General features: G+C 42.8%; 1 protein-coding gene across 1 annotated transcript in view; it reads left to right on the forward strand.

The window, feature by feature from the left end:
- The first annotated feature begins 275 nt into the window (after window positions 1-275).
- Window positions 276-23,397, forward strand: part of LOC127577465 (polyamine-modulated factor 1-binding protein 1) — a 135,714-nt gene continuing 112,592 nt past the window's right edge. The window contains exons 1-2 of the mRNA XM_052028690.1: window positions 276-302; window positions 15,291-15,437. Of these exons, the coding sequence (XP_051884650.1) occupies window positions 276-302; window positions 15,291-15,437 (174 nt within the window). The remainder of the gene's footprint in view (window positions 303-15,290; window positions 15,438-23,397) is intronic.

Here is a 23,397-nt window from a genome sequence, read left to right on the forward strand (position 1 = left end):
AACTTAAAAATTACTATTCAGAAAATAATATAAACTGACGTGCATTTTTTCCTGCAATCCCATTCAAATCATTGAGGGTGTGATATTTATTTCAGCTATGGGTGGTACAAAGTTGAGAGCCTGGATATGAACTGCTGAGTTCAGTGGCAGAGCAAGAAGTCAGATGCACCAGCATCTGACCACTAACTTGTCTCTGCAGCTGACCCATAAAGGTCACCTCACAGCTCTTGTCTACTGAACAGCATTTAAAGACTTTTTTCAGGCTATTATAGTCGATGGGGAAAACTGCAGCCAGGAAGACGGTGAGTATATATAAGTAGATATAAATGTGTGTGTGTGTGTGTGTGTGTGCTTTTGTGTTTTAATTTGAAAAAAAATACTATTCCCTGTGTGTTCAAGGATATTTATGAATATCAAAGGTAAGCTCATGAAAAAATGCAGATGCTGGTCATTTGGGGAAAAAAACAGAAAATGCTAGACAAATTCAACAGATCAGACAGCATCTGTGGAAAGAGAAACAGTTAATGATTCAGTTCGAAGACCCTTCCTCAAAACTGAGAAAGAAAGAAAGCCACCTTCTACCACCAAACTTGCAGCATCTGCAGCCCCTTGTTTCTCTAGGAAAACCAGAAAGTCTTGAAAGCACTGGAGGTGGGGGAGGGCAATGGGTGGTACAGAGGGAATGTCTGTAATAGGGTGAAATAATGTCACCATTAAGCTCTCTGTCTGTGCAATGTGTTGCTAATGAAGACAGGTCAGGCCCAGCAGGCCAGAATATGCAAATGAAAAGAAATGGAGACAGGAATGGCAAGTAGAAATGGCCAGTCCTGATACAAACAGAAAGAAAAGAGCAAGTTACCTAAAGATGGAAAAGAAAAACCTTGTGGGTGCAGCTTTAAAGGTGACTAAGGCCTCTCTTTGTATGTGCAACCAAAGAGAGACAGCCACTGTATCCTATACCACACTGGAATAAACAGCATGATCCAAAGGCAGGCTCTCTCAGAGCAGCAGAATATCTGCCCCATTATGAGCTATAATTTCTTTTGGCTAATCATGAACATCACCATGGGAGGTTCACACACTGTCTGAATATCAGTGGGAGGCTATCAGCTTCAAATTCCTCACGTAAACATGGTAATATTATTTGTTCTTTGTCATGCAGCAGCATCAGATTACCACATCAAAAACCTCCACATCAAAGAACCTGACCTCCACAGTTATATGAGAAATATTTTGAGATGGAAATTTGCTGTATGGTATATATTAAAAATGATAATGGATACCTGTAAGCAAATTTAAGAATGTAATCTAATCTTGCAACTGCTGATGTCATATGAACTCTTTGATTGGATTATTGTCTTTCAATTTCCATATTTCTCTGTTTCTTCTGCTAAACAAAATAACTGCTGGGTCTCAAATATTAGTGCTGAAATTCCAAAGCATTTCCAGCAGTCCCTCACAGCTTTGCAGGAGGGATTCTAATTTCCCTCGGAAGTTACAGTAGAGATTGAAAGAAACCATGCAGAATTTAAGGATTATAACATACAGAACTGCATAAATATCTCCGGATGAATTAAGAGCATTTTTACTTTGAAACAATGCTTTGAATTAATGCATTACTTACTCAATTTTTTGATGTTCTAAGATAAAGAAGGGTAATGAATGAAGCATGGGAAACCTATTCACAATATTAGAATGATATTTAGAAACTGAATATCTCGGTAGCTGCAGTAATGAAATGCAATTCAGGAAACAACATGTAGTTGTAAACCAACAAATTTTATTTGAAGGGTACACACCTTAAAAGTGTATAAATAATGGCAAATTCTTACTGCATAATAAATGTTTTCTAAATTGCCTAACCTGAATATTATATCAAAATTGAAATTGGGACACAATAATATCTTGCAGCTATTTAGGTTAACTGATGGTATTCTATGGGTTTTTAATAATTCTTTTATGTTCCCAGTACATGTGACTATATGCAGTTAGCTTCTCTGTTGAATCACCATAGCAACTGCTGTTTCTTTGAAGTATGTTTAATTCCAGATTTGCTTCAATAATTGGGCATAAAATTCCTTGAAAAGGGTATGTGAATTGCATACAGACCAGCTTTGAGAAATTGAAGACATTCTACTATATATGGAATAAAAATTTGTAAACGTTTTTGTCTGCAGAAGATTTTGAATTTATGCTATTTGTGTAAACGTGGAAGCAAAGCCTCTTAACCCTTGCCAGTCCAGGACTTTATCCAGAAGAAAGCTCATTGGACTGAAAGTTAAATTATTTTTGCTTATCTTGAGATTGAAGCCCATGGGTTCATAAATTATGAACTCAATTGATACATCCTGCAACTGGGCCTCTTAAAAGTGGTATTCAATTTATCATGGTAAAGTGTAGCATTATTGCCAAAACCTGGCTTCACCTTATCAGAGGTATTCCCCTTCATCCTATCCATACCTCCCCCACCCTCCCTGCAGCTTAAAGCTAACTTGTTTTCTCACTTTCTCAGTTCTGACAAAGGGTCTTCGACCTGAAATTTTGACTCACTTTCTTTTTCCACGGATGCTGCCTGACCTGTTAAGTCAGCATTTTATTTGTACATGTATGATGGCAACTAAGCTTCCACTGAAGTAGCTGGACAGTTGCTGGTTTCTATTTGTGCTGCAATGGGAGTTAATACATGAAACCTAAGACACTAAACAATGATTGCAGCCTGGATGTGCTTTGATTGTCCATAACTTCCAAGCGTGAACAGATGGACTGCATGCTCCATGCTGTATGCAAAGTAATTTGACCAAGTTGGTCCCAGACTCTTCCTGCGCAGAGGCTTTCTCGCAAGCCTGCCAATGCCCCAAGCAACTCATTGTGTATTCCTATCATTGTCTTCTTTAGGCATCTCCACTTGTACCCCTCCTTTCCCCTACTGCCCCTTCAAATAAAGTTTTCACCTGAGTTCTCTGCTGCAGAACTTCCCTGAAGTTATTCTGCAAAACCAAACAAAAAAGAGCAAAATTACTCTAGGCCATCAAGGCTGTGGTGAATATATATTTATAGAAATATACTCTGCAGTCAAGTAGAGAAGGCAAAAAATATTGTGCAAGCAAACCAGCAGTTTATTCGGAAAACACTGTGAATATAACACAGCTTTATAGTCATTTAAGTCAGGCACTACTCAGCAGTAATGGCAAGTAGTACTTATAGTTGTAAGTAATTAACCATAGAACCATAGAACAATACAGCACAATACAGGCCCTTCGGCCCACCATGTTGTGCAATAGCAGCCTATGCTCTCTTGGTAGAAATCTTATCATAGAGTCATAGAGTTGTATAGTACAGAAACAGGCCCTTCAGCTCACCATATCCATTCCGACCTTTTTACTCATCTTCACTTAATCCCATTAATGCCTGTGTTGGGTCTGTATCCTTCAATGCCTTGTTTAAAATGTCTTTTAAAAATAGTGATTGAATCTGACTCCACCACCTCCTCTGGCAGTGAGTTCCAGACATCAACCACTCGTGTTTTTAAAAAAAACTTTCCCCTCAAATCCCTTTTAAAACTCCTTTCTCTCACCTTAAACCTCTGCTCTCTTGTGTTTGATACCCATACTATGGGAAAAAGATTTTGACCATCTACCCTGACCTATGCCTCTTAAAATTTTCTATATTTCTATCGAGTCACCCTTCAGCGTCCTTTGCTCCATGAGAAACAAACTCAGTATATCCAATCTTTCCCCATAACTAAAGTCCTCCAATCCAGACAACATCCTGGTGAATCTCCTCTGCACTCTGTCCAGTGCAATCACATCCTTCCTTATAGTGTGACACCAGAACTGCACACAATACTCCTCATGTTTTGTAAAGTTGCAACATAATGTGCCAATGTTTATATTCCATGCCCTCACCTATGAAGGCAAGTATGCCATATTGTTTCTTTACTACCTTATCAACCTGTTTTGCCATTTTCAGGGACTTGAACCCCAAGGACCCTCTGTTCGTCAACATTCCTTAGCACCCTACCATTTACTAAAAATGTTCTACCACTTTCTGACCTCCCAAAATGCATCACCTTGTATTTGTCAGCATTAAATTCCATCTGATCTATATCCTGCTGTAGTCTTAGACAACATTCCTCACTATCCACAACACCATCAACTTTTGTCCGCAAACTTACTAATCCTGCCTCCTACATTTCCAAGTCGTTAATCTATCACAAGAACAAGGATCCCAGCACCATTTCCCACTGGTCACAGAGTTATGATCACCTCATGTACATTGGCCTTCTGGACCAGCCTACCAGCCGGGACCTCATCAAATGCCTTAAAAAGTCTATATAGACAATATCTACTGCCCTACCTTCATCCCAGAAAATTCAATCAAATTTCCCCCGCACAAAGCCAAACTGGATCAGGCCTTGCCTTTCGAAATATACACGCATCCTGTCCTTCAGGATTTACTCCAATAATTTCTCTAGCACTAATGTAAGGCTTACCAGTCAGTAGTTACCTTGCTTAATCCTGCTGCTCTTTTTAAAATAAGGAACAACATCATCTATCCTACAGTCTTCTGGCACCTTACAGAAATGCAAAAATCTCTGTCAGGGTGCCAGCTATCTCCTCCCTTGCTTCCCATAGCCAGCTAGGAAAGAGCAGCACAATGCTGCAGCCAGTAGAACTGCTGCCTCATAGCATCAGAGAACCAGGTTCATTCTTGACCTCAGGTGCGGAGTTTGCACATTCTCCCTGTGACTGTATGGATTTACTCTGGGTGCTCCGGTTTCCTCCCACGTCCCAAAGATGAGCAGCTTGATATTTTAATTGGCCATTGTAAATTGTTCATAGTGCATTGGTGAGTGATAGAAACTTGGGCACTGGAAGTTGATGAGAACATAGGATTAGTGTAACTGGCTGGTTATGGTCGACATGCTTCAGTGGGCCTGTTTCCATGCTGTATCTCTCTCTGTGCCTCTGGCCCTGGGAATTTATCAACCATTATGCTTCCCATGACATCTAACAGCTACTCCTCCTTAATACTGACCTGCTCCGGATTATCTACATACCCCTCCCTGAACTCATTATCTTCCATGTTGTTCTCTTTGGTGGATCCTGTTGAGAAGTATTCATTTAGGAACTTGATTACACTGTCATACCCTTTTGGTCCCTAACTGGATCAACTCTTTCCCTGACAAGTTTTTTTGCTCCTGATAAACATATAGAATGTCTTGTATTCTCCTTAATATTACTTGCCAAGGATATTTAATGGCCCTTTTTTTGCCCCACTGATTTCTTCAGAGATAGACTCCCTCGATCTTGGTAAAGAGAATGGTTCTTGTCATTCTTTTCACTAACAGATTTAGTGTGCAGCTTCTCTAACTTCCCATTGGTATAATTATAGCTGTCACAGAAACAAAATTCCATACCCCACTTTGTCTTCTGTCACTGGGCCTTTCTCGGATCAGGGCCTATACTGCATGCTGACTGTGGACTTCAGGTGGACATTTCTGCCTCCATCATCCTTCCAACCTGTTAGAGACAGGTACCCATAACTTGCTGAGAAAAAAAATCTTAATTTCTTTACTAATCTTTCTACCATTTTACATAAATCAAACCCCACTTTCTGCTAAGAGAAATAGCTTCTTCCTGTTCAGCTTATCCAAGCCTCGCAATCAAATCTTTCTCTCAATCTCCTTTGTTCCAAAGAAAACAACCCCAACCTTGTTACTCTCTTCATAATTCTCCAGCCCTAGCAACATCCTTGTAAATTGTCTTGCATCATCTGTGTAATCTAGTGCAATCGCATTTTTTTTTAGCATGGTGGTCCGAACTCTGCTTAATGCTCCAACTGTAGCCTAACAAGCTAGTAATTCAAATTCAAATATATATATTTGGATTTTTTAAAACGAATCTCTAACAGGAATCACAATACTGTTGAAATATGGTAAAAGCCCATCTGGTTCACTGTTATCCTTCGGAAAGGAAAGCTGCTGTCATTTACCCAGTATGGCCCTACATATGACTCCAGACATACCAATGTAGTTGACTCCTAACTACTGGCATTGTTAGGAAATTGAAACAAAACTAGTATTTAATATGGTTCTGGCCTTGCTCTTCCATTCTATGCCTTGGCCGATAATGGCAAGCATTCTGTATACTGCCTTCACTAAATTATCGACTTGCCCTGGAGCTTCAGGGAGTTGTTGGTACATTTCAAAGATACCTCAGTTTTTCTACTATTCTTTCGCATTCTGAATTTGCCACTGAACTTATGGATGTGCCTGTAAGATTGGTCCTTCACATCTGTGTGGCAGGTAAATATTGTCATGCAAGGAATATGGCAGGTCCTGCACACTTTGGCACATTGAGGCTTGTGTGTACAAAGGAATGAATAAAGGAAGGTAGAATAACAGGTAAAAGGTTGGTATTAGCTCTAGTTTTGGGGGAATAAAATCCTTCAGTAGGTAGATGTAAAATTGTCCCTAACGTGTTTTTATTTACATTGCGAAGTCTTCAAATATAATGGCTGACAGTCAATCTTTTTGGCCTAAGGCCACTGATTTGTTCGCATATGTTACAATACATTTAGGAGTTGGGAGTATTTTGCTATTGATCAAATGCTAAAAATCTACTTCTCTGTCTAAACTCTTATTGATTACCTCCTTGGAGAAATGTACAAAGGATTGAATGAATTGAAATTTGATATCCAACATGCTCCTGTTATTTTCACCCATTTGAATGAAAAACTATAAAGTGTGATTGAACACAACTTGGTCATTAGCCTTGCTGAGAAATTTAACATGATTTTTCAGACATTAACACAGAAAAATAATGTTATATATGCTGTGTTTCAGTGTTAGTAGATTGTAAACTTAATGGATCATTCAGGCTTTGTTGAAAGTAGCATGAAAAGTACCTCTTAATTTTTTAAAAATATATAATCATTATGAACCACAGATAAGTATGATTAGGACCTTGTCAATTTAAAAATAATGGGAGATGTGAAATATTATACTTAATGGTGAATTCTTTTGTTAAACATGTTAATGTATTGTAGCGACTCACCGCACCGGCATCAAACCGGCTCCCAACATCGCGAACGTCGTTGGAGGCCCCGATCCAAGATTGCGCGGGGCCCTCCTTCTTCCCCATCGTCGGGCTGGGAAAGCCCGCGTGCAGGAAGGTCAGGTGACCCGCGCGTGACGTCAGCGCGGGAAGTTTTGGGATATTAAAGGCGCACTGCGCCCCTGTCGTTCATTCGACCTTTGATTTCGAACCAGCGACTCTGTGTCTTCATTTCGTAGTGTGTAGCTAGCCGCTACATTGGTGACCCTGACGGGCCCAAACGTTTTTGGACGCACAATATCTGCACAGCAAGAGGTACAGGCAGTAGCCCTTAAACTGCCCACCTTCTGGACCCTCCGGCCCAATGTCTGGTTCGACCAGGCCAAGGCCCAGTTCCAGATTCGCCAGATCACCAGGGACGACACCAAGTACTATCATGTGGTGAGTGCCCTCGACCAAGACACCACAGCCCAGGTTGAGGACTTCATCCAGGCGCCTCCGGAGGAGGAGAAGTACGATAAGTTCAAGACCCTCCTTCTCGAGACTTTCGGCCTTTCCCGACGCAAACGGGCCTCCCGCCTACTCCACTTCGATGGGTTGGGCGACAGACCCCCCTCCGCGCTCATGAACAAGATGTTGGCCCTGGCAGACGGGCATAAACCCTGCCTGCTGTTTGAGCAGATCTTCCTGGAGCAGTTACCCGATGACATCCACCTGCTCCTGGCAGATGCTGATTTCAGCGACCCCCGGAAGGTGGCTGCCTGGGCGGATGTCCTTTGGCGGGCGAAAAAGGAGAGCGGGGCGTCCGTCGAGCGCGTTGCCACGCCACATACTCAGCAGGCCAGACCCAGCAATCGAACACACCCCACCCGCCACCAGGTCTGAGACACCGACCGACCAATGGTGTTTCTACCACCAGCGGTGGGGCGCTGACGCCCGCAGATGCCGGCCACCATGCAGGTTTCCGGGAAATGCCAGAGCCAGCCGCCACTGATGGCTATGGCGGCTGGCCACCCGGATAGCCTCTTGCATGTGTGGGACAGGTGTTCCAGACGTCAGTTCCTAGTGGACACCGGAGCTGAAATTAGCGTCATGCCTCCCGACAGCCGCGAGACTCGCAACTGCACACCAGGACTCGCCCTCAGAGCCACCAACGGCAGCGCCATTCGGACCTTTGGCACGTGGTTGGTACACCTCCAGTTCGGCACCTGCAACTTTACTTGGAGGTTCATCCTGGCCGCCGTCGCGCAACCACTCCTCGGGGCAGACTTCCTTCACGCCAACAGTCTGCTGGTTGACCTGCGGGGTAAGTGTTTGGTACATGCCAGGACCTTCCAAACGTTCTCGTTGGGTGAGGCCAAGCTACTGGCCCCACACCTCGACTCCATCACCACGTTGACCAACGAGTTTGTCAGGGTCCTGGCAGAGTTCATGTCCGTACTAATGCCCCAGTTCTCCACCACCTTGCCCAAGCACGGCGTCCAGCATCACATCCCCACCCAGGGCCCTCCCCTCCACGCCCGCGCCCGGCGGCTACCCCCAGACAAGCTCCGCCTCGCGAAAGAGGAATTCAAAAAAATGGAGGAGCTGGGGATCACCCGCAGGTCGGACAGCCCATGGGCCTCTCCGCTACACATGGTCCCCAAGGCAGCCGGAGGCTGGCGACCCTGTGGCGATTACCGATGCCTCAACGACATTACTACCCCGGACCGGTACCCTGTGCCGCACATTCAGGACTTTGCTGCCAATCTGCATGGGCGGTCCATTTTTTCCAAGGTCGACCTCATCCGCGGGTATCAGATCCCGGTGCATCCAGATGACATTCCGAAGATGGCGCTGGTCACACCTTTCGGCCTCTTTGAATTCGTCCGGATGCCCTTTGGTCTCAAGAACGCTGCTCAGTCCTTCCAACGACTCACGGACGCGGTCGGACGTGACCTTGACTTTGCCTTCATATACCTCGACGACATCTTGATCGCCAGCAACAGCCACCAGGAACATTTCACGCACCTCTGCCAACTCTCTTCTCGCCTGAGGGATTTCGGCCTGACCATCAACCCAGCCAAGTGCCAATTCGGGCTGGAGACAATCGATTTCCTGGGCCATCGGATCGACAAACACGGTGCCACGCCCCTGCCTGCGAAGGTCGACGCCATTCGCCATTTCGCCAGACCCACCTCCATCAAGTTCCTGCAGGAATTCCTTGGTATGGTAAACTTTTATCACCGGTTCATACCATCCGCAGCCCGCATCACGCACCCATTGTTTGCTCTCCTGTCAGGCGGAAGCAAGGACATTCTTTGGTCAGAAGAGGCTCACACCGCATTCATCGAAACCAAGCAGGCCTTGGCGGACGCGGTCATGTTGGTGCATCCTCGCACGGACGTCCCGACTGCCCTCACGGTCGACGCCTCCAGCACAGCGGTCGGAGGCGTGCTAGAACAGCTTATCGAAGGGCGTTGGCAACCGCTGATGTTCTTCAGCAGGCACCTTCAACCACCAGAGCTCAAATATAGCACCTTCGACCGCGAGCTGTTGGCGTTGTACCTGGCCATCAGACACTTCTGATACTTCTTGGAGGGCAGGCCATTTATAGCTTTCACCGACCACAAGCCGTTGACCTTCGCCTTCAACAAGGTCTCAGATCCCTGGTCAGCATGGCAGCAGCGGCACTTATCGTACATCTCAGAGTTCACCACTGACGTCCGCCATCTGTCTGGGAAAGAGAACGTGGTCGCAGATGCACTGTCACGGCCCACCATCCAAGTTTTGTCCCGGGGGTGGATTTCGGCGCCTTGGCAGAGGCACAGCGAACGGACATGGAGATGCCCAGCTATCGCACTGCAGTCTCGGGCCTGCAACTGCAAGACCTTCTGGTAGGCCCCGGTGACCGCACCCTGCTCTGCGATATCTCCACAGGTAGACCCCGCCCCATCGTCCCAGCTGCCTGGCGCCGATGGGTGTTTGATGCCATCCACGGCCTTGCACACCCATCCATCCGGACTACTATCCGGATGGTGTCAGACAAGTTCATATGGCATGGCCTGCGTAAACAGGTTTCTGAATGGGCCCGGTCCTGCACTCACTGCCAGACCTCAAAAGTACAGCAGCACGTCAAGGCCCCCTTGCAGGATTTTCGACCTACCCGCCAGAGGTTCGACCATATCCATGTCAACCTGGTTGGCCCCCTCCCAGTCTCCTGAGGAGCGCAGTACCTCCTCACAATTGTCGACCATTTTACCCGCTGGCCTGAAGCCATTCCCCTCGCAGACACCTCCACCCAGTCCTGCGCACGGGCCCTTTTGTCAACTTGGGTGGCCGTTTCGGTGTCCCAGCACATATCACCTCAGACAGGGTAGTTCAATTCACCTCCGGCCTGTGATCTGCCATCGCCAACTTGTGGGGTTCCCGGACCAACCTCACCACCGCCTATCACCCGCAATCCAATGGGCTGGTGGAGAGGTTCCATCGCCACCTGAAGTCGGCACTCATGGCCCTTCTTAAGGGGCCCAACTGGGTAGACGAACTCCCCGGGGTCCTGCTGGGGATATGCACCGCACCAAAAGAGGACCTGCATGCCTTGTCCGCGGAGATGGTCTACGGAACGCCCTTAGTCATCCCGGGCGAGTTCCTACCAGCCCCCCGGGAGCCAGAGGAAGGACCTACCGCGGCGCTCGACCGGCTGCGCGAGCGGCTTGGAAGCCTGGCCCTGATTCCCACCTCGCAACACAGACAGGCCCCGACCCATATGCCAACTTCCCTCCAAGACTGTAAGTTTGTCTTCGTCAGGAGGGACGCGCACTGATCACTGCTGCAATGGCCGTACGAAGGGCCATTCCGGGTCGTCAGGAACAATGGGTCTACATTCGTGCTGGACATTGGGGGGCACGAGGAGGTGTTTACGGTTGACCGGCTGAAGCTGGCTCATTTAGACTTGGACCAACCCATGGTGGTCCAGCGAGCGCGGCGCAGGGGCAGGCCACCCAAGTCATAGTTTATTTAATTCTGGTTTTCGCGACGGTATTGCCGGTTCTGGGGGGGTGGTTTATGTAGCGACTCACTGCACCGGCATCGATCCGGCTCCCGACATCGCGAACGTCGTGGGAGGCCCCGATCCAAGATGGCGCGGGGCCCTCCTTCTTCCCCATCGTCGGGCTGGGAAAGCCCGTGCGCGGGAAGGTCAGGTGACCCACGCGTGACGTCAGCACGGGAACTGTAGCGCGGGAAGTTTTGGGATATTAAAGGCTCACCGCACCCCTGTCGTTCATTCGACCTCTGATTTTGAACCAGCGACTCTGTATCTTCATTTCGTAGTGTGTAGCTAGCCGCTACAGTATAACAATAAACTGAGGGAACATTCTTGTCGTTGTAAGAATTCATATGCCAAGAAACAATGATAACTGATCCTTATAGTTCATCAGACCAGTGGTTTTCAACCTTTTTCATGCTGCGGCCCCCCAGAACATGTCCTTGTTAGATAGCAGACCCCCAAAGCCCACAAAATCAAACAATCGATAATTCATGCATACAACACTTAAATTACTGCACATTGGCCCTATTGAAATAGTGACTATTTCAATCACCGATAATTACCAGCGGTGTCTTTCAGTGTTCAGTTCAATGCGAAGGTTGTGCCTGTTTTGCACTGCAGAGTTTGTCCAAACGTGGTGGTATATGCAACAAACATAAGCGTATGTCATCCTCAATATTCACTCTTGATCTGCATTTGGTCTTCATGGCAGTGACTGCAGAAAATGCTATTTCGCACAAGTAAGTGGTCGCAAATGGTAACAGAACATTGACGGCTTTGCCGGACAGCAGTGGATACTCCTGGGAACATGCTGTGCAGAACGACAACAGTGACATGTGGTTGAACTGCAAGCGCAAAGTCCTGTCAGATGACAGTTCAGCCAATTCTTCTTGTTCACGCCCAGTTAAATCAGTAAGCATGCATTCAAACGGATTTCAAATCCAATCAAACATGCTCGTGTCATCGTCGCTGAAATACTGGTGGAAATAATGTGACAGCTGTTGAATATGGTTCAAAATGGTGCTCACAATGGCCTCTGTCTTAGTCTCGTTCACTGTCAGAAAGTCAGCCAGCAATGGAAACATACCATAGACACCTTGCTCGTATCTTCCCTTCCAGATATGGAGTTTTTTCTGGAAGGCATTGATTTCGTCATGCGTTTTCAGAACATTTGAGCCAGGTCATTGCAATGATAGATTTAAGCTGTTCAAAATGTTGAAAATATCTGCAAGATAAGCTAATCTGGCAACCCACGTCTCATCTGTCAAGAACTGTGCCAATGATCCATTATGCTCATTTAGAAAAATGAGCAGTTCATCTCGCAATCCATGTATACGCTGCACAACGCGGCCTCGTGACAGCCATCTGACTTCTGTATGCAGCAACAAATGCTTATGCTCGGCTTCCATTTCACGGCGTATGTTTTCAAACAAACGATGATTGAGCGGCCTGGCTTTGATAAAGTTAACGATTTTAATGCACGTGGAAAACACATCTGCAAGATTTTCATCCATATCCTTTGCAGCCAAAGCCTCACAGTGAATCATGCAGTGGGTTGCTGCTACATGTGGAGCTACTTCTTTCACTTGTGCGACTCGACCCGACTTCCGTCCAGTCATTGCGGCAGCACCATCTGTGCATACTCCAATACACTGTGTCCACGCCAATGCCGATTGTACAAAAGAAGTGTCAAGCACACAGTAAAGTTCTTCACCGGTTGTACACCTTGGCAGCGCCTTGCGAAACAAAAAGTCTTCCAAAGCCTCTCCTTCCCAGCAATATCGAAGATAAACCAACAACTGCGCAGCACTGGCAACATCAGTACTTTCATCGAGCTGAATCGCAAATCTGACTTGCTGAAGACGTGCTATCAGCTGGCTCTGTATATCTTCCGCCATATCGCCAATTCTTCTGCTTACTGTGTTATCAGACAGTGGAATGGCTTTCAGTTTTTGACTGGATTCTTTTCCCAGTACAACTTCGCACATATCTACTGCTGCAGGCAGTATAAACTGTTCTCCAATTGTGTGAGGCTTTCTGGAACGTGCTATTCGTAATGCTACCAAATATGATGCGCGAAGAAATGGTGCAGGCTGTCATTTTGCCTTTCTGCTTGAGGTACAGCTCATTTTGCCGCTCAAAATATTCCTTCGGCTTACTGGCAATATCTGGATGACATGTTGTTAAATGGCGCTTCAATTTCGCTGGTTCCATTGCATCATTGGACAGCGTTTGCAAACACACAACACAGAGAGGTTGGTCCGCATTTGTCCCCACTGCGATGAAGCCATATGAAATGTATTCTGGATCGTACTTGCGTTGTTTTCTCTTTCGGTCACCCTTATCCCCTTCGTCATCAGAATCTTTTGGTTTCTGGTCAGCTTTTCTCTTCAGAAATTTCTCCATACTCAGCAATACACGCTGGACAGTTTAATTACTATTACTGATAAACAAAATTATCAAAACTAATCTAAAATTTACGCGCTTGCGCACTTTTCATTTAACAGTGACGTCACTGTGGCGTAAATGCACGATAAGTAAACAATATTATTAAGGCACACCAACAACGTCACTCAGTCTCACTAACACTACAGTGCACAACAGAATAGTAGTGAGTAGTGAACACTACTGACTACTCTGACTACACAAATCGAATATTAAGCAGCAGCTTACCAGAAGGGAACACTGTCTAAGTCTCTAAGATTGTTGCCTATAACAGATGGAATAGATATGGCCAATTTTCTGAATAGTGGAAAACTGGAGCAAGCAATTAAGCTACGTCTTTGTAACAGGTTGCTTTTCCATTTTTTTCTTGGCTTGCTCGCGGACCCCCTGGCAACCCGCCACGGACCCCAGGGGTTCCGTGGACCACAAGTTGAAAACCTCTGCAATAGAGCATTGGTTAACTAGTTGCACACTTGAGTAGATTTTAATCCATCTGACAGGAATGATGAGGATGGGGGAGGTGGTAGGAGTTTGCAGTACATTCTACCTCACACCATTAATACTGATTTTACTTTGGGTAGGAAATGGCCTCCTAGCCTTGGGCATTTGGTCTTAAATTAAAGGCAGTGTGGCATTATAATAACATCATCGAGGTGTACACATCCTCAGGCTGAACTATAGCCTGCCAGAAAAGGCTGGTAGATGGGAAATCTCAAACCTGGGTTCATCTGGGTTGAGAGCTGTCAGAGTTGTTCTTCTGGCCCAGAAGGAAAGCTTGTCTCCTGCCTTAGCTTTCTGCTTCCTAGTGACTGTCACTCTCTCACACATATATGCAAAAGCTCATGCACATGCCACACATCAAATATATGGTGCATTGCAACGTTGATTCTTTGGGGAGTTCAATGGAATGGTTTTACAATGTGCTACCCATTACAGTCAATTTGCATTTGTATTAGCTTACTCACTCCATATGACAGAGATGGAATATTAGGCTGTGTCTACCCAATTGGAAGTAGCTTAAACTTGGATTTTAGAACTTTGGGTAAGGAGTAAGCATGTAGCTGGCAGGATAAACTTGAATCTCAATCTGACTTGTCAACATAATTCTTGGCTCAATTAACTAGGCTGCCTCAGTAACATGGTTCGGGCATCTGAAGCTAGTGTAAATGATTAGAATCTGAAGATAGAGTGTTCCAGGAGGGTGCCACTGGGGAATTTTGGTGAGGTAGGATTTGAGCCGAGCTATAGGTGATCATAGGGAGGGTAGGGAAGCTGGGAGCAGGAAAGAGCTTAAATGTTCTTGTGGAGACCAGAGCAGCATTCCTGCTAGTCCTGGCCTATGAGGAATCATTTAGGAAGTAAACATTAATAATCTTTTTGCTCAATATTCCTGGCAGGGCTGCCACCAGGTATCATCTAAGTACCGTCGTGAGGCATCAGCCTGAAACATGAAATTAGAGGAAAACACATGTGCCATAGATCTGGTAAAGAGGATTTTTAGTTTGATTTCAGCTCGGAGATTAAAATTAGAACTTTTTGGGACAGTGATTTGTTTATTATTGTTTGTTTAGAAAGGCATGAGAACTATCTGCAGATCAGCAAAGTTTCCATGTTATTCTATTCCACATAAGATTTTCTCTCTTATTCTCTGTCAATTTGGTAATTAAGTGTTTTATGTAAGAATTTGTGGTTATAAGTGTGTACGTGGTGTAAGAAAATGTGAATATTGATAGTCATTCAGTGTTGTTACATGGCAGGTTGCAGCAAAGGCAGAACAACTACGAATAATTAACAGTGTACATGAAGACTTGAAAGTGACTGCTGCACAGTACGAAGAGACAATTCATGAGCTGGAGTCAAAATTCCGCCAAAGACAGAATAAGCAGGACCAGGCTAAAGATAAGGTATAATGGAACTATTTTGTTTTTAAGCACACATAAAAATGCTCTTCTTTAAAGCAATGAGATCAGCAAATTTAAAAACATCTCATCGATAAACATCATCTAGAAGTTTTGAATTCAGTTTATTGATCAGTATTCATGCTGGAAATCACATATTTTCTATGGCTGGCAGAAAACACAACTGCACTTGCTCTACAAGGAATGTACAAAAATAGTGTGTACAAAAATAGTGTGTACAAAAATAGATTATAAGGTGTTAACATCTTAGTAAATTATTGGAGGGTTTTGGGCTTCCCTAGCAGCTGTCATGGTGCATATAATAAGATAATTATTAATACGCCCCTTTCATTTTCTTTTCAGCTAAGATGACAAGATTAGTGCCTTGTCATTTTCACCAGTATAATAATGTTAAATATTCTAACAAACAGTCACAGACAATTTTTTCTATTAAAGTGAAGAAACATAAGTAGAAAAATGCTCAATAATGTTCCACTTTGTTCTAATTAATTATTTCTGAAAGACAAAGAATTGCCACACTAATATTTCAATCTTGCACTCATGCGTGCACATTGGCTAAGTTGCCAATAGCCAAAATGCTTTCTTTCCTCATTTGTGAAACTGTTAACTGAAATGAACCAGGAAAAAGAACAGCGAATGTCATTGTCTGATCTGCATGCATATGTCTAAACAATCATTTTCTACCTTATTCATTCATCAATCAAAACATTGAGCTTCTAAGCAAATAAAACTGCTTTAAAGTACATCAATGTTTGACTATATATTTGGAATCTGGCAAGCACAGCAACTTCATAATTATCAATATTGAAGTACAGCAAACATTTAATGACAACAAAATATATTTGATCATCTTTAATATTGATTACTAAAGTGGTACATTTCTAATTTCTTAAACATTTTGGTGGAAATCCATTGGAAGGAACAATCTTCATTTGTCAAGGGATATTTTCTTGTTATTTCCTTAATAGTCAATACGGAATTTCCTGATTTTATTGGAAATTCAGGGCATTGGGAAAGACAAAAAAAAACCTTTCCAAGATGCAGCTACCTTATCAATCTCTGCTAAGATCATATACAGTATGTCTCAATAACACTCTCCTTCTGTTTTCATGTTTCTTGTTTACCCATATATTCGACCTTCTGCCTCTTTATCGTGACCAAACGTTAAGCCCCTTCTTTAATCTGATGCAATCCTTGAGCTCTTTAGCCACAGATGGATCACTTTCTCCATGGTGTTTCTATTTCTTAATGGAATGTGCAGTTCTTTGAGAATTATGAAATGCTTCTTTAAACTCTTATTTACTGACAAACCACTTATTCAAATTTCTAATCTATCTTAGCCAATTTTCTCCTTGTACTTATATAAATGGCTTTAAGTTCAATACTCTATTTCTAACAACTGTGCCACTCTCAAATGAAATACAAAATTCTGTCATATGGTGATGTTTTCTTTGGATTGCATTCCATGTATTCATTCTTCAAACTATTTTTACCAATTTGATTTACAGAATGTATGAAGTTTGAGGTCCACTGTGATTATTGCATTATCTTTGCCACAGAGCCTCCTTATTTAATAACTAATTTTTCTTCCAATTGTGTGGTATGTTGTTTTGCTTTCTGTCCCTTGTTATCCCATCACCATCCTATTGCTTCCTATTCTTCTAACCTAGTTTGTACTTCACTAGTGCCCTCATCATTCTTTTTTATATGACTAACTCCTGTCCTCTTCCTTTCTGTCTGCCCTTTTAACATCAAGAACTTTGTATCATTCAATTTCCAAACCTGGTCACTATTCAACCAAGTCTCTCTAAGTTCTATTTGTAGGTCAAACCTACTTTTCTCTGTTTGTGCTATTAGGTTATCTATTTTAATACAAATGCTTTCTGCATACAATGCATATGAGCTCAACTTCTTACCAGTTTCTTTTTTGAATTGGTATTGTTCATTGATGCAATGTTACTGGTAAAATATCTGTCCCTTCCTGCTGTACACTGTTTATCATTACCCAGACTAGTACTTGCCATTATGAGCAAGACTTCATTTAACATGATACAGGAAACCCACCATGTCTTTGCCAGTCAAAAAAAAGGTCTCCAACGTAGTCCTACCTTCCAGTACTTCGTCTTTAGCAGTGCAGATCACAGCTCTTCAAGTACACACCAAAGTACTGTTGAAATGTGATGAAGGTTACTGCCTCTATCAATCTTTCAGGGAGTCGAGATCCAGACGCCTTTCACCCTCTGGGTGAAAGTACATTTCTTCAACCAATTTAAATCTATGACCCTTGTTTTTTGACACCTTCTGCAGAGGGAAATAGATCCTTCTTCCTTTCTCTATCTAGGACCTTTTTGATCTTAAGTACCTCAATCAGGTCTCCACTCAGCAGCCTCTATTCCAGAGAACCCAAGTCTTTTCTCCATTCTTTTCTCATGACTGCAATTTTTCAATGCCAGCAACATCCTTAATATCCTGTGCATCCTTTCTATGCTATCTTTCTGTAATCTGACAACCAGAATTGTATGCAGTACACAGTACTATATTCAGTTCTAACATAGCTTCTCTGCTGTTGAATTATGCACACCACGTTCCATATCTCCAGCATCATGTCTGGGTGAAAGCAGACATCACTGCTGAAATTCACCATCGCCTTCTGTGCACCAGTACAGCCTTTGGTTAATTGAGGAAAAAGGAATTTGAAGATTAAGACCTCAGACTCAGCACAAAACTTAACTGGGGAGCACTTATCACTGTCCTTCTGTGTGCTTCTGAGACCTACAGCAAGTATCTCAAGCACTTGAAAAATACTGCCAATGCCGTCTCAACAAAACCCTTCAAATTCTCTGTAAAGAAAAACAGACCAATCTCAGCGTTCTCCCTCAAGCCAATATCCCCAGTATTGAGGCCCCAGTTACATTCAGTCAACTACATTGAGCAGGCCATGCCATTCACATGACTGACCCCAGGCTCCCTAAACAGACACATTATTCCAAGTTCTGTCATGGGAAAAGCTTACCAAATGGACAGAAAAAGATTCAAGAATGTGCTCAAAGCCCCTTTGAAGAAATTCAGCATCCCTATAGACTCCTGGAAATCTCCAGCCCATAACCACTCAAAATGGAGGAGGAGCATTAGGGATGGTAGAGAGAACCTTGAGTCTAAGCATTGACAGCACACAGAAGCCCTGCCTAAGTAGTGGAAAGAGCAGACCACCTTACAAACCCTCTCATCCTATCAGCCACCTCTTGTCCTATCCGTAGAAGAGTATACAGTTTCCATATTGGAATCATTAGGCACCTCAAAATCTATAAAACCAGAGCAGGAGTAAGTCATCCTCAATTCCTGAGGAACTGCCTAAGAAGACTAAGAGCATTCTATGACTCAGCTAATAAAGGAAAACATCCCATATGCCTTTTTAACCACATTATTGACTTGTTCTGCTAGATTTAAAGATCAATGACCATACATTCCATGGTCCCTCTATTCCTCTTCAGCAGTCAATATGCTTCCATTTTTGTATATTCCCTTGCATTGTTACATCTCTTCAAATGCATTACTTAACACTTTTCTGAATTAAATTCCATTTGCCCTTTTTCCAACTAACTGACCAGACCATCGATATCTTCTTGCAGTTTAAAGCTTTTCTTCTCACTGCCAACCTCTTTTGTGACATTTGCAATTTTTTTTATCATGCCCCCTTTAAATTTATAAACATCCCTTTCACTTAAACCCTTCTTACTTTTAACCCTATCCGCAGATCGAACTATCCAATTGGCCTGGACACTAGTCCCAGATAAGTTTAAGTGGAGACTGTCTCAACTGAATCACTCTCCCTTTCCCTTTCCCCAATACTCATGCCAGTGTCTCATGAATTCAAGCTCCTTTCTTCCATGACTCAGATATCAATCCTGTGAAAATTACCCTTGAGCTCCTGCGTTTCAGTTTCAATCCTTGCAGTTCAAACTCTCTCACCAGAATCTTATTCCTTGTCCTTCTTACTTTGTTGTTTCATACATGGACTATGACAACTAGATTCTTACTTCCCACTCCAGCTTTGAGGAGATGTCCTTATTCCTGGTACTGGGAAAGAAACAAAACCTTCGGAACTCCTGGCTATAGCCGCAGTGAACTTTATCTATTCCTCTGACATCTAGCCCTCATCACCACTATCCTTGTCACTCCCTACCCTTTTCCTTCAAGCAATTGGTCTTCTATATCATGGAGCTGTGGTTTGCTTGGCCGTCTTTCTCGGAGTTTTTGTCCTTGTCCATAGAAGCAGCTAGTACCTTGTATCTGTTGGAGATAAGTTCAAAGTTGATTGGACACGTATGATGCTCTCTTAATATGACTATGAATTTATTTCCCAGCTCTGAAGCAGATCAGCACCCTACTTAACAGAATTATTCTCTTTCAACCAGAACCTCACAATTCATGTCAGGACTTGCACCAATTACTTATGTGGGCTTAAAATCATAGAACACATTAAATACAGATTCAGTGGACTACTTAATGATTTGTTTGAAACCAGAATGTGCATGTTATTATAAAATACCACACAAAGGTTGGAGGTGTTATGGATAGTGTGGCGGGCTGTCAGAGGTTACAACGGGACATAGATAGGATGCAAAGCTGGGCTGAGAAGTGGCAGATGGAGTTCAACCCAGATAAGTGTGAAGTGGTTCATTTTGGTAGGTCAAATATGATGGCAGAGTATAGTATTAATGGTAGCACTCTAGGCAGTGTGGAGGATCAGAGGAATCTTGGGGTCTGAGTGCATAGGACGCTCAAAGCAGCTGCACAGATTGACTCTGTGGTTAAGAAGGCATATGGTATATTTTCCTTCATCAACCATGGAATTGAATTTAGGAGCCAAGAGGTAATGCTGCAGCTATATAGGACCCTGGTCAGACTCCACTTGGAATACTGTGCTCAGTTCTGGTTACCTCACTACAGGAAGGATGTGGAAGCCATAGAAAGGGTGCAGAGGAGATTTACAATGATGCTGCCTGGATTGCGGAGCATGCCTTATGAAAGCAGGTTGAGGGAACTCGGCCTTTCTCCTTGGAGCAACAGAGGATGAGGGGGGACCTGATAGAGGTATATAAGATGACGAGAGGTATTGATCGGGTAGATAGTCAGAGGCTTTTTCCTAGGGCTGAAATGGTTGCCACAAGAGGACATAGGTTTAAGGTGCTGGGGAGTAGGTATAGGGGAGATGCCAGGGGTAAGTTTTTTACTCAGAAAGTGGTGAGTGCATGGAATGGGCTACCGGCAATGGCGGTGGAGGCGGATATGATAGGGTCTCTTAAGAAACTTTTGGATGGGTACATGGAGCTGAGAAAAATAGAGGGCTATAGCTCTCTAAGGTAGGGACATGTTCAGCACAGCTTTGTGGGCCAAAGGTCCTCAATTGTGCTGTAGGTTTTCTATGTTTCTATATTTCTATCTGATTTAACGTCGTAGGAGATTATTGTCTAGAAATTCATCCCTCGTCAATAGCGCTTCATGTGCTGCTCTGTGGCAATAGCACATTGTACTGTACTACTTTAATTCCATTGAATCAACCTCTCATTCTGACAAATAATTCCCCAACAATTGGCACTCTCTTAGTTACTTAATCACGCAGGTGTTAGCTTAGATGATGCGTTAGTGTGTGATGGGGATTCAATTCATAGTCCTCCCACAGAGGCAAACAATAGTCACTTTATCAAGTATGATACTATTATAGAGTCATGCAGCTCAGAAACAGGTCTTTTGGCACACCGTACGCATGCCAACTATCAAGTACCCACCTTTACTAATTCCATATACCAGCACTTGATCCATGGCCTTCCATGCCTTGGCAATTCAAGTGCTTGTTCAGGTACTTTGTTGTGAGAGTACCTGCCTCCACCATCTTCTCAGGCAGTATGTTCCAGATTACAACCATCCTCTCAGTGAAAATATTCCACAGATCCCCTTGAGAACATGTATTCCTCAACTTAAACCTATGCCCTCTGGTTTTAGATGGCCCTGTTTTAGATGGAGAAAAAGATGTCACTTTCTATCCTATCTATGCCTTTCATAATTTTGTAAATGTCCATCAGGTCCCCCTCAGCCTCCTCCATTCCAAAACAAACACAACCTCTCTAGTCTCTCCTCATAATAAAAATGTTCCATCCTAGTCAACATCCTGGTAAATTCCTTTACATTGTTTCCAGTGCAGTCATGTTCATATGGCATAAAATTAAACATATGTTCTTGTTAACTTAGAATCATCCAAACATTTCAGATTATTATATATATATATAGTACTGTTATCTATTGATGTATTGTTTTATTTCACTAAATCCTAAATTGAATTTCATGCTAGCATTACAAATGATTCAATTAGAATTTTCTAAATTCATACTGTTATCCAAATTCTTTTTTTTGTGGAATAAGCAAATAGAAAACATTTAGTAAGAGTCATGCATTGTTTGTTCTGTTTGGGAGGCTTCATCATGTTGCCTCCCTGCATAAGCTAAAGGTGCCCATAACTGAGAAATCAGACAAGGTGAATGCAGTTTTAATAATTACATTATTAACTTGACATTGATCATGTGCAACTTCCACAGTACTTTACATAATTTAATCTATGGCATTAGAGTGATAGAATTGTGTTAATTTTAGGCTTTATGCATTACTGAATTTGTAAAACTTGGCACCTCATAAGATACATTTTTGAGAATATTAATAATGTTTCAGTTTCTTGTCAGGTGATTTCATATTTATTAAGGGACTTGTATTATGAAATCTTTTAATAAGAGTGAGTTTGTAATACATGAAATGGATGATTTGAATGTATTGCATTTTCAACAGAAATCTACATGATGTGACCTTTATCTATGTACAAAATCTATGCTGTGGAATACAAATCGTAGTTCCAAATTACAGCAGATCTGATAAAAACAGAAGTGCCAGTCCTAATGAAGGGTCTCGGGCCAAAACGTCGAATGTTTATTTCCTTCCATAGATGCTTCCTGACCTGCTGAGTTCCTCCAGCACCTTTTATGTATTGCTCCAGGTTCCAGCATCTGCAGAATTTCTTGTGTCTCTGTGCTAGAAACAGGATGGGCAGCATCTGTGGAGAGAGAGGCAGAATTAATATTTCAGGTCAATGACCTTTCATCAAAACAATTATATGATGTTCTGGTAGATTAATTATGGATTTTTATTGATTCCTTCTATTTTAAAATAATCAGGACAATTAAAACCCATGCAATAGCATACCAGAGCCAGTATGTTTTTCTCTCTTTATCTATGTGCATCAGCATCACATCTCATTAAAATATAGTGTTCAACTATAAGATATTACCTCAAAATATACTGAATTGTATGGTTCTTAATAGTTAACAATTGGATTTAAGCTCATTAAGGAAATGACTGACTATAAAGTACATGCACTATACCATTAATTTGCAAGAGTTAACTTTGCATACTTTCAAAGCATTTTTTATTGATTATGTATTATGTCTTCATAATCTAATCTCCATAATTTTTACTTCATGTTACGTTTTTTGGTCATGATGTCAATTTTACCTTTCAAAATTGTCATCAATATTTCCTGTAAATATCTTCAATGTTAAATGTCACAATGGATTGACAACTGTAACCAGCGTACAGTATTGAGGACTGCGGATGTCACTTTTTTCTCTTTTTGTTTGCCTCCTTTTACACTGGCATAGAAATAATAACTAGTACTCATAAATGTGCTTTGCAAACATGGATCAAACTAAAACTGATACACTCATTAGCTCAACAAGCACTTTTCTTTCCCATTGAATATCAATAGAAGTATTACATTTGTTACCCACTGACCTTACCCAGTTATAAAAAGTCATTGGTAGCTATTGACCATTCTGCAGTCTACTTTGAATCAGGAAGTGATCGTGCCTCTAAGAGGTAGGTTGTTTATAAGCAAAGATGT

Source organism: Pristis pectinata, chromosome 13 (genome assembly GCF_009764475.1).
Source record: "Pristis pectinata isolate sPriPec2 chromosome 13, sPriPec2.1.pri, whole genome shotgun sequence".
In the NCBI taxonomy this organism is placed as follows: Eukaryota; Metazoa; Chordata; class Chondrichthyes; order Rhinopristiformes; family Pristidae; genus Pristis; species Pristis pectinata.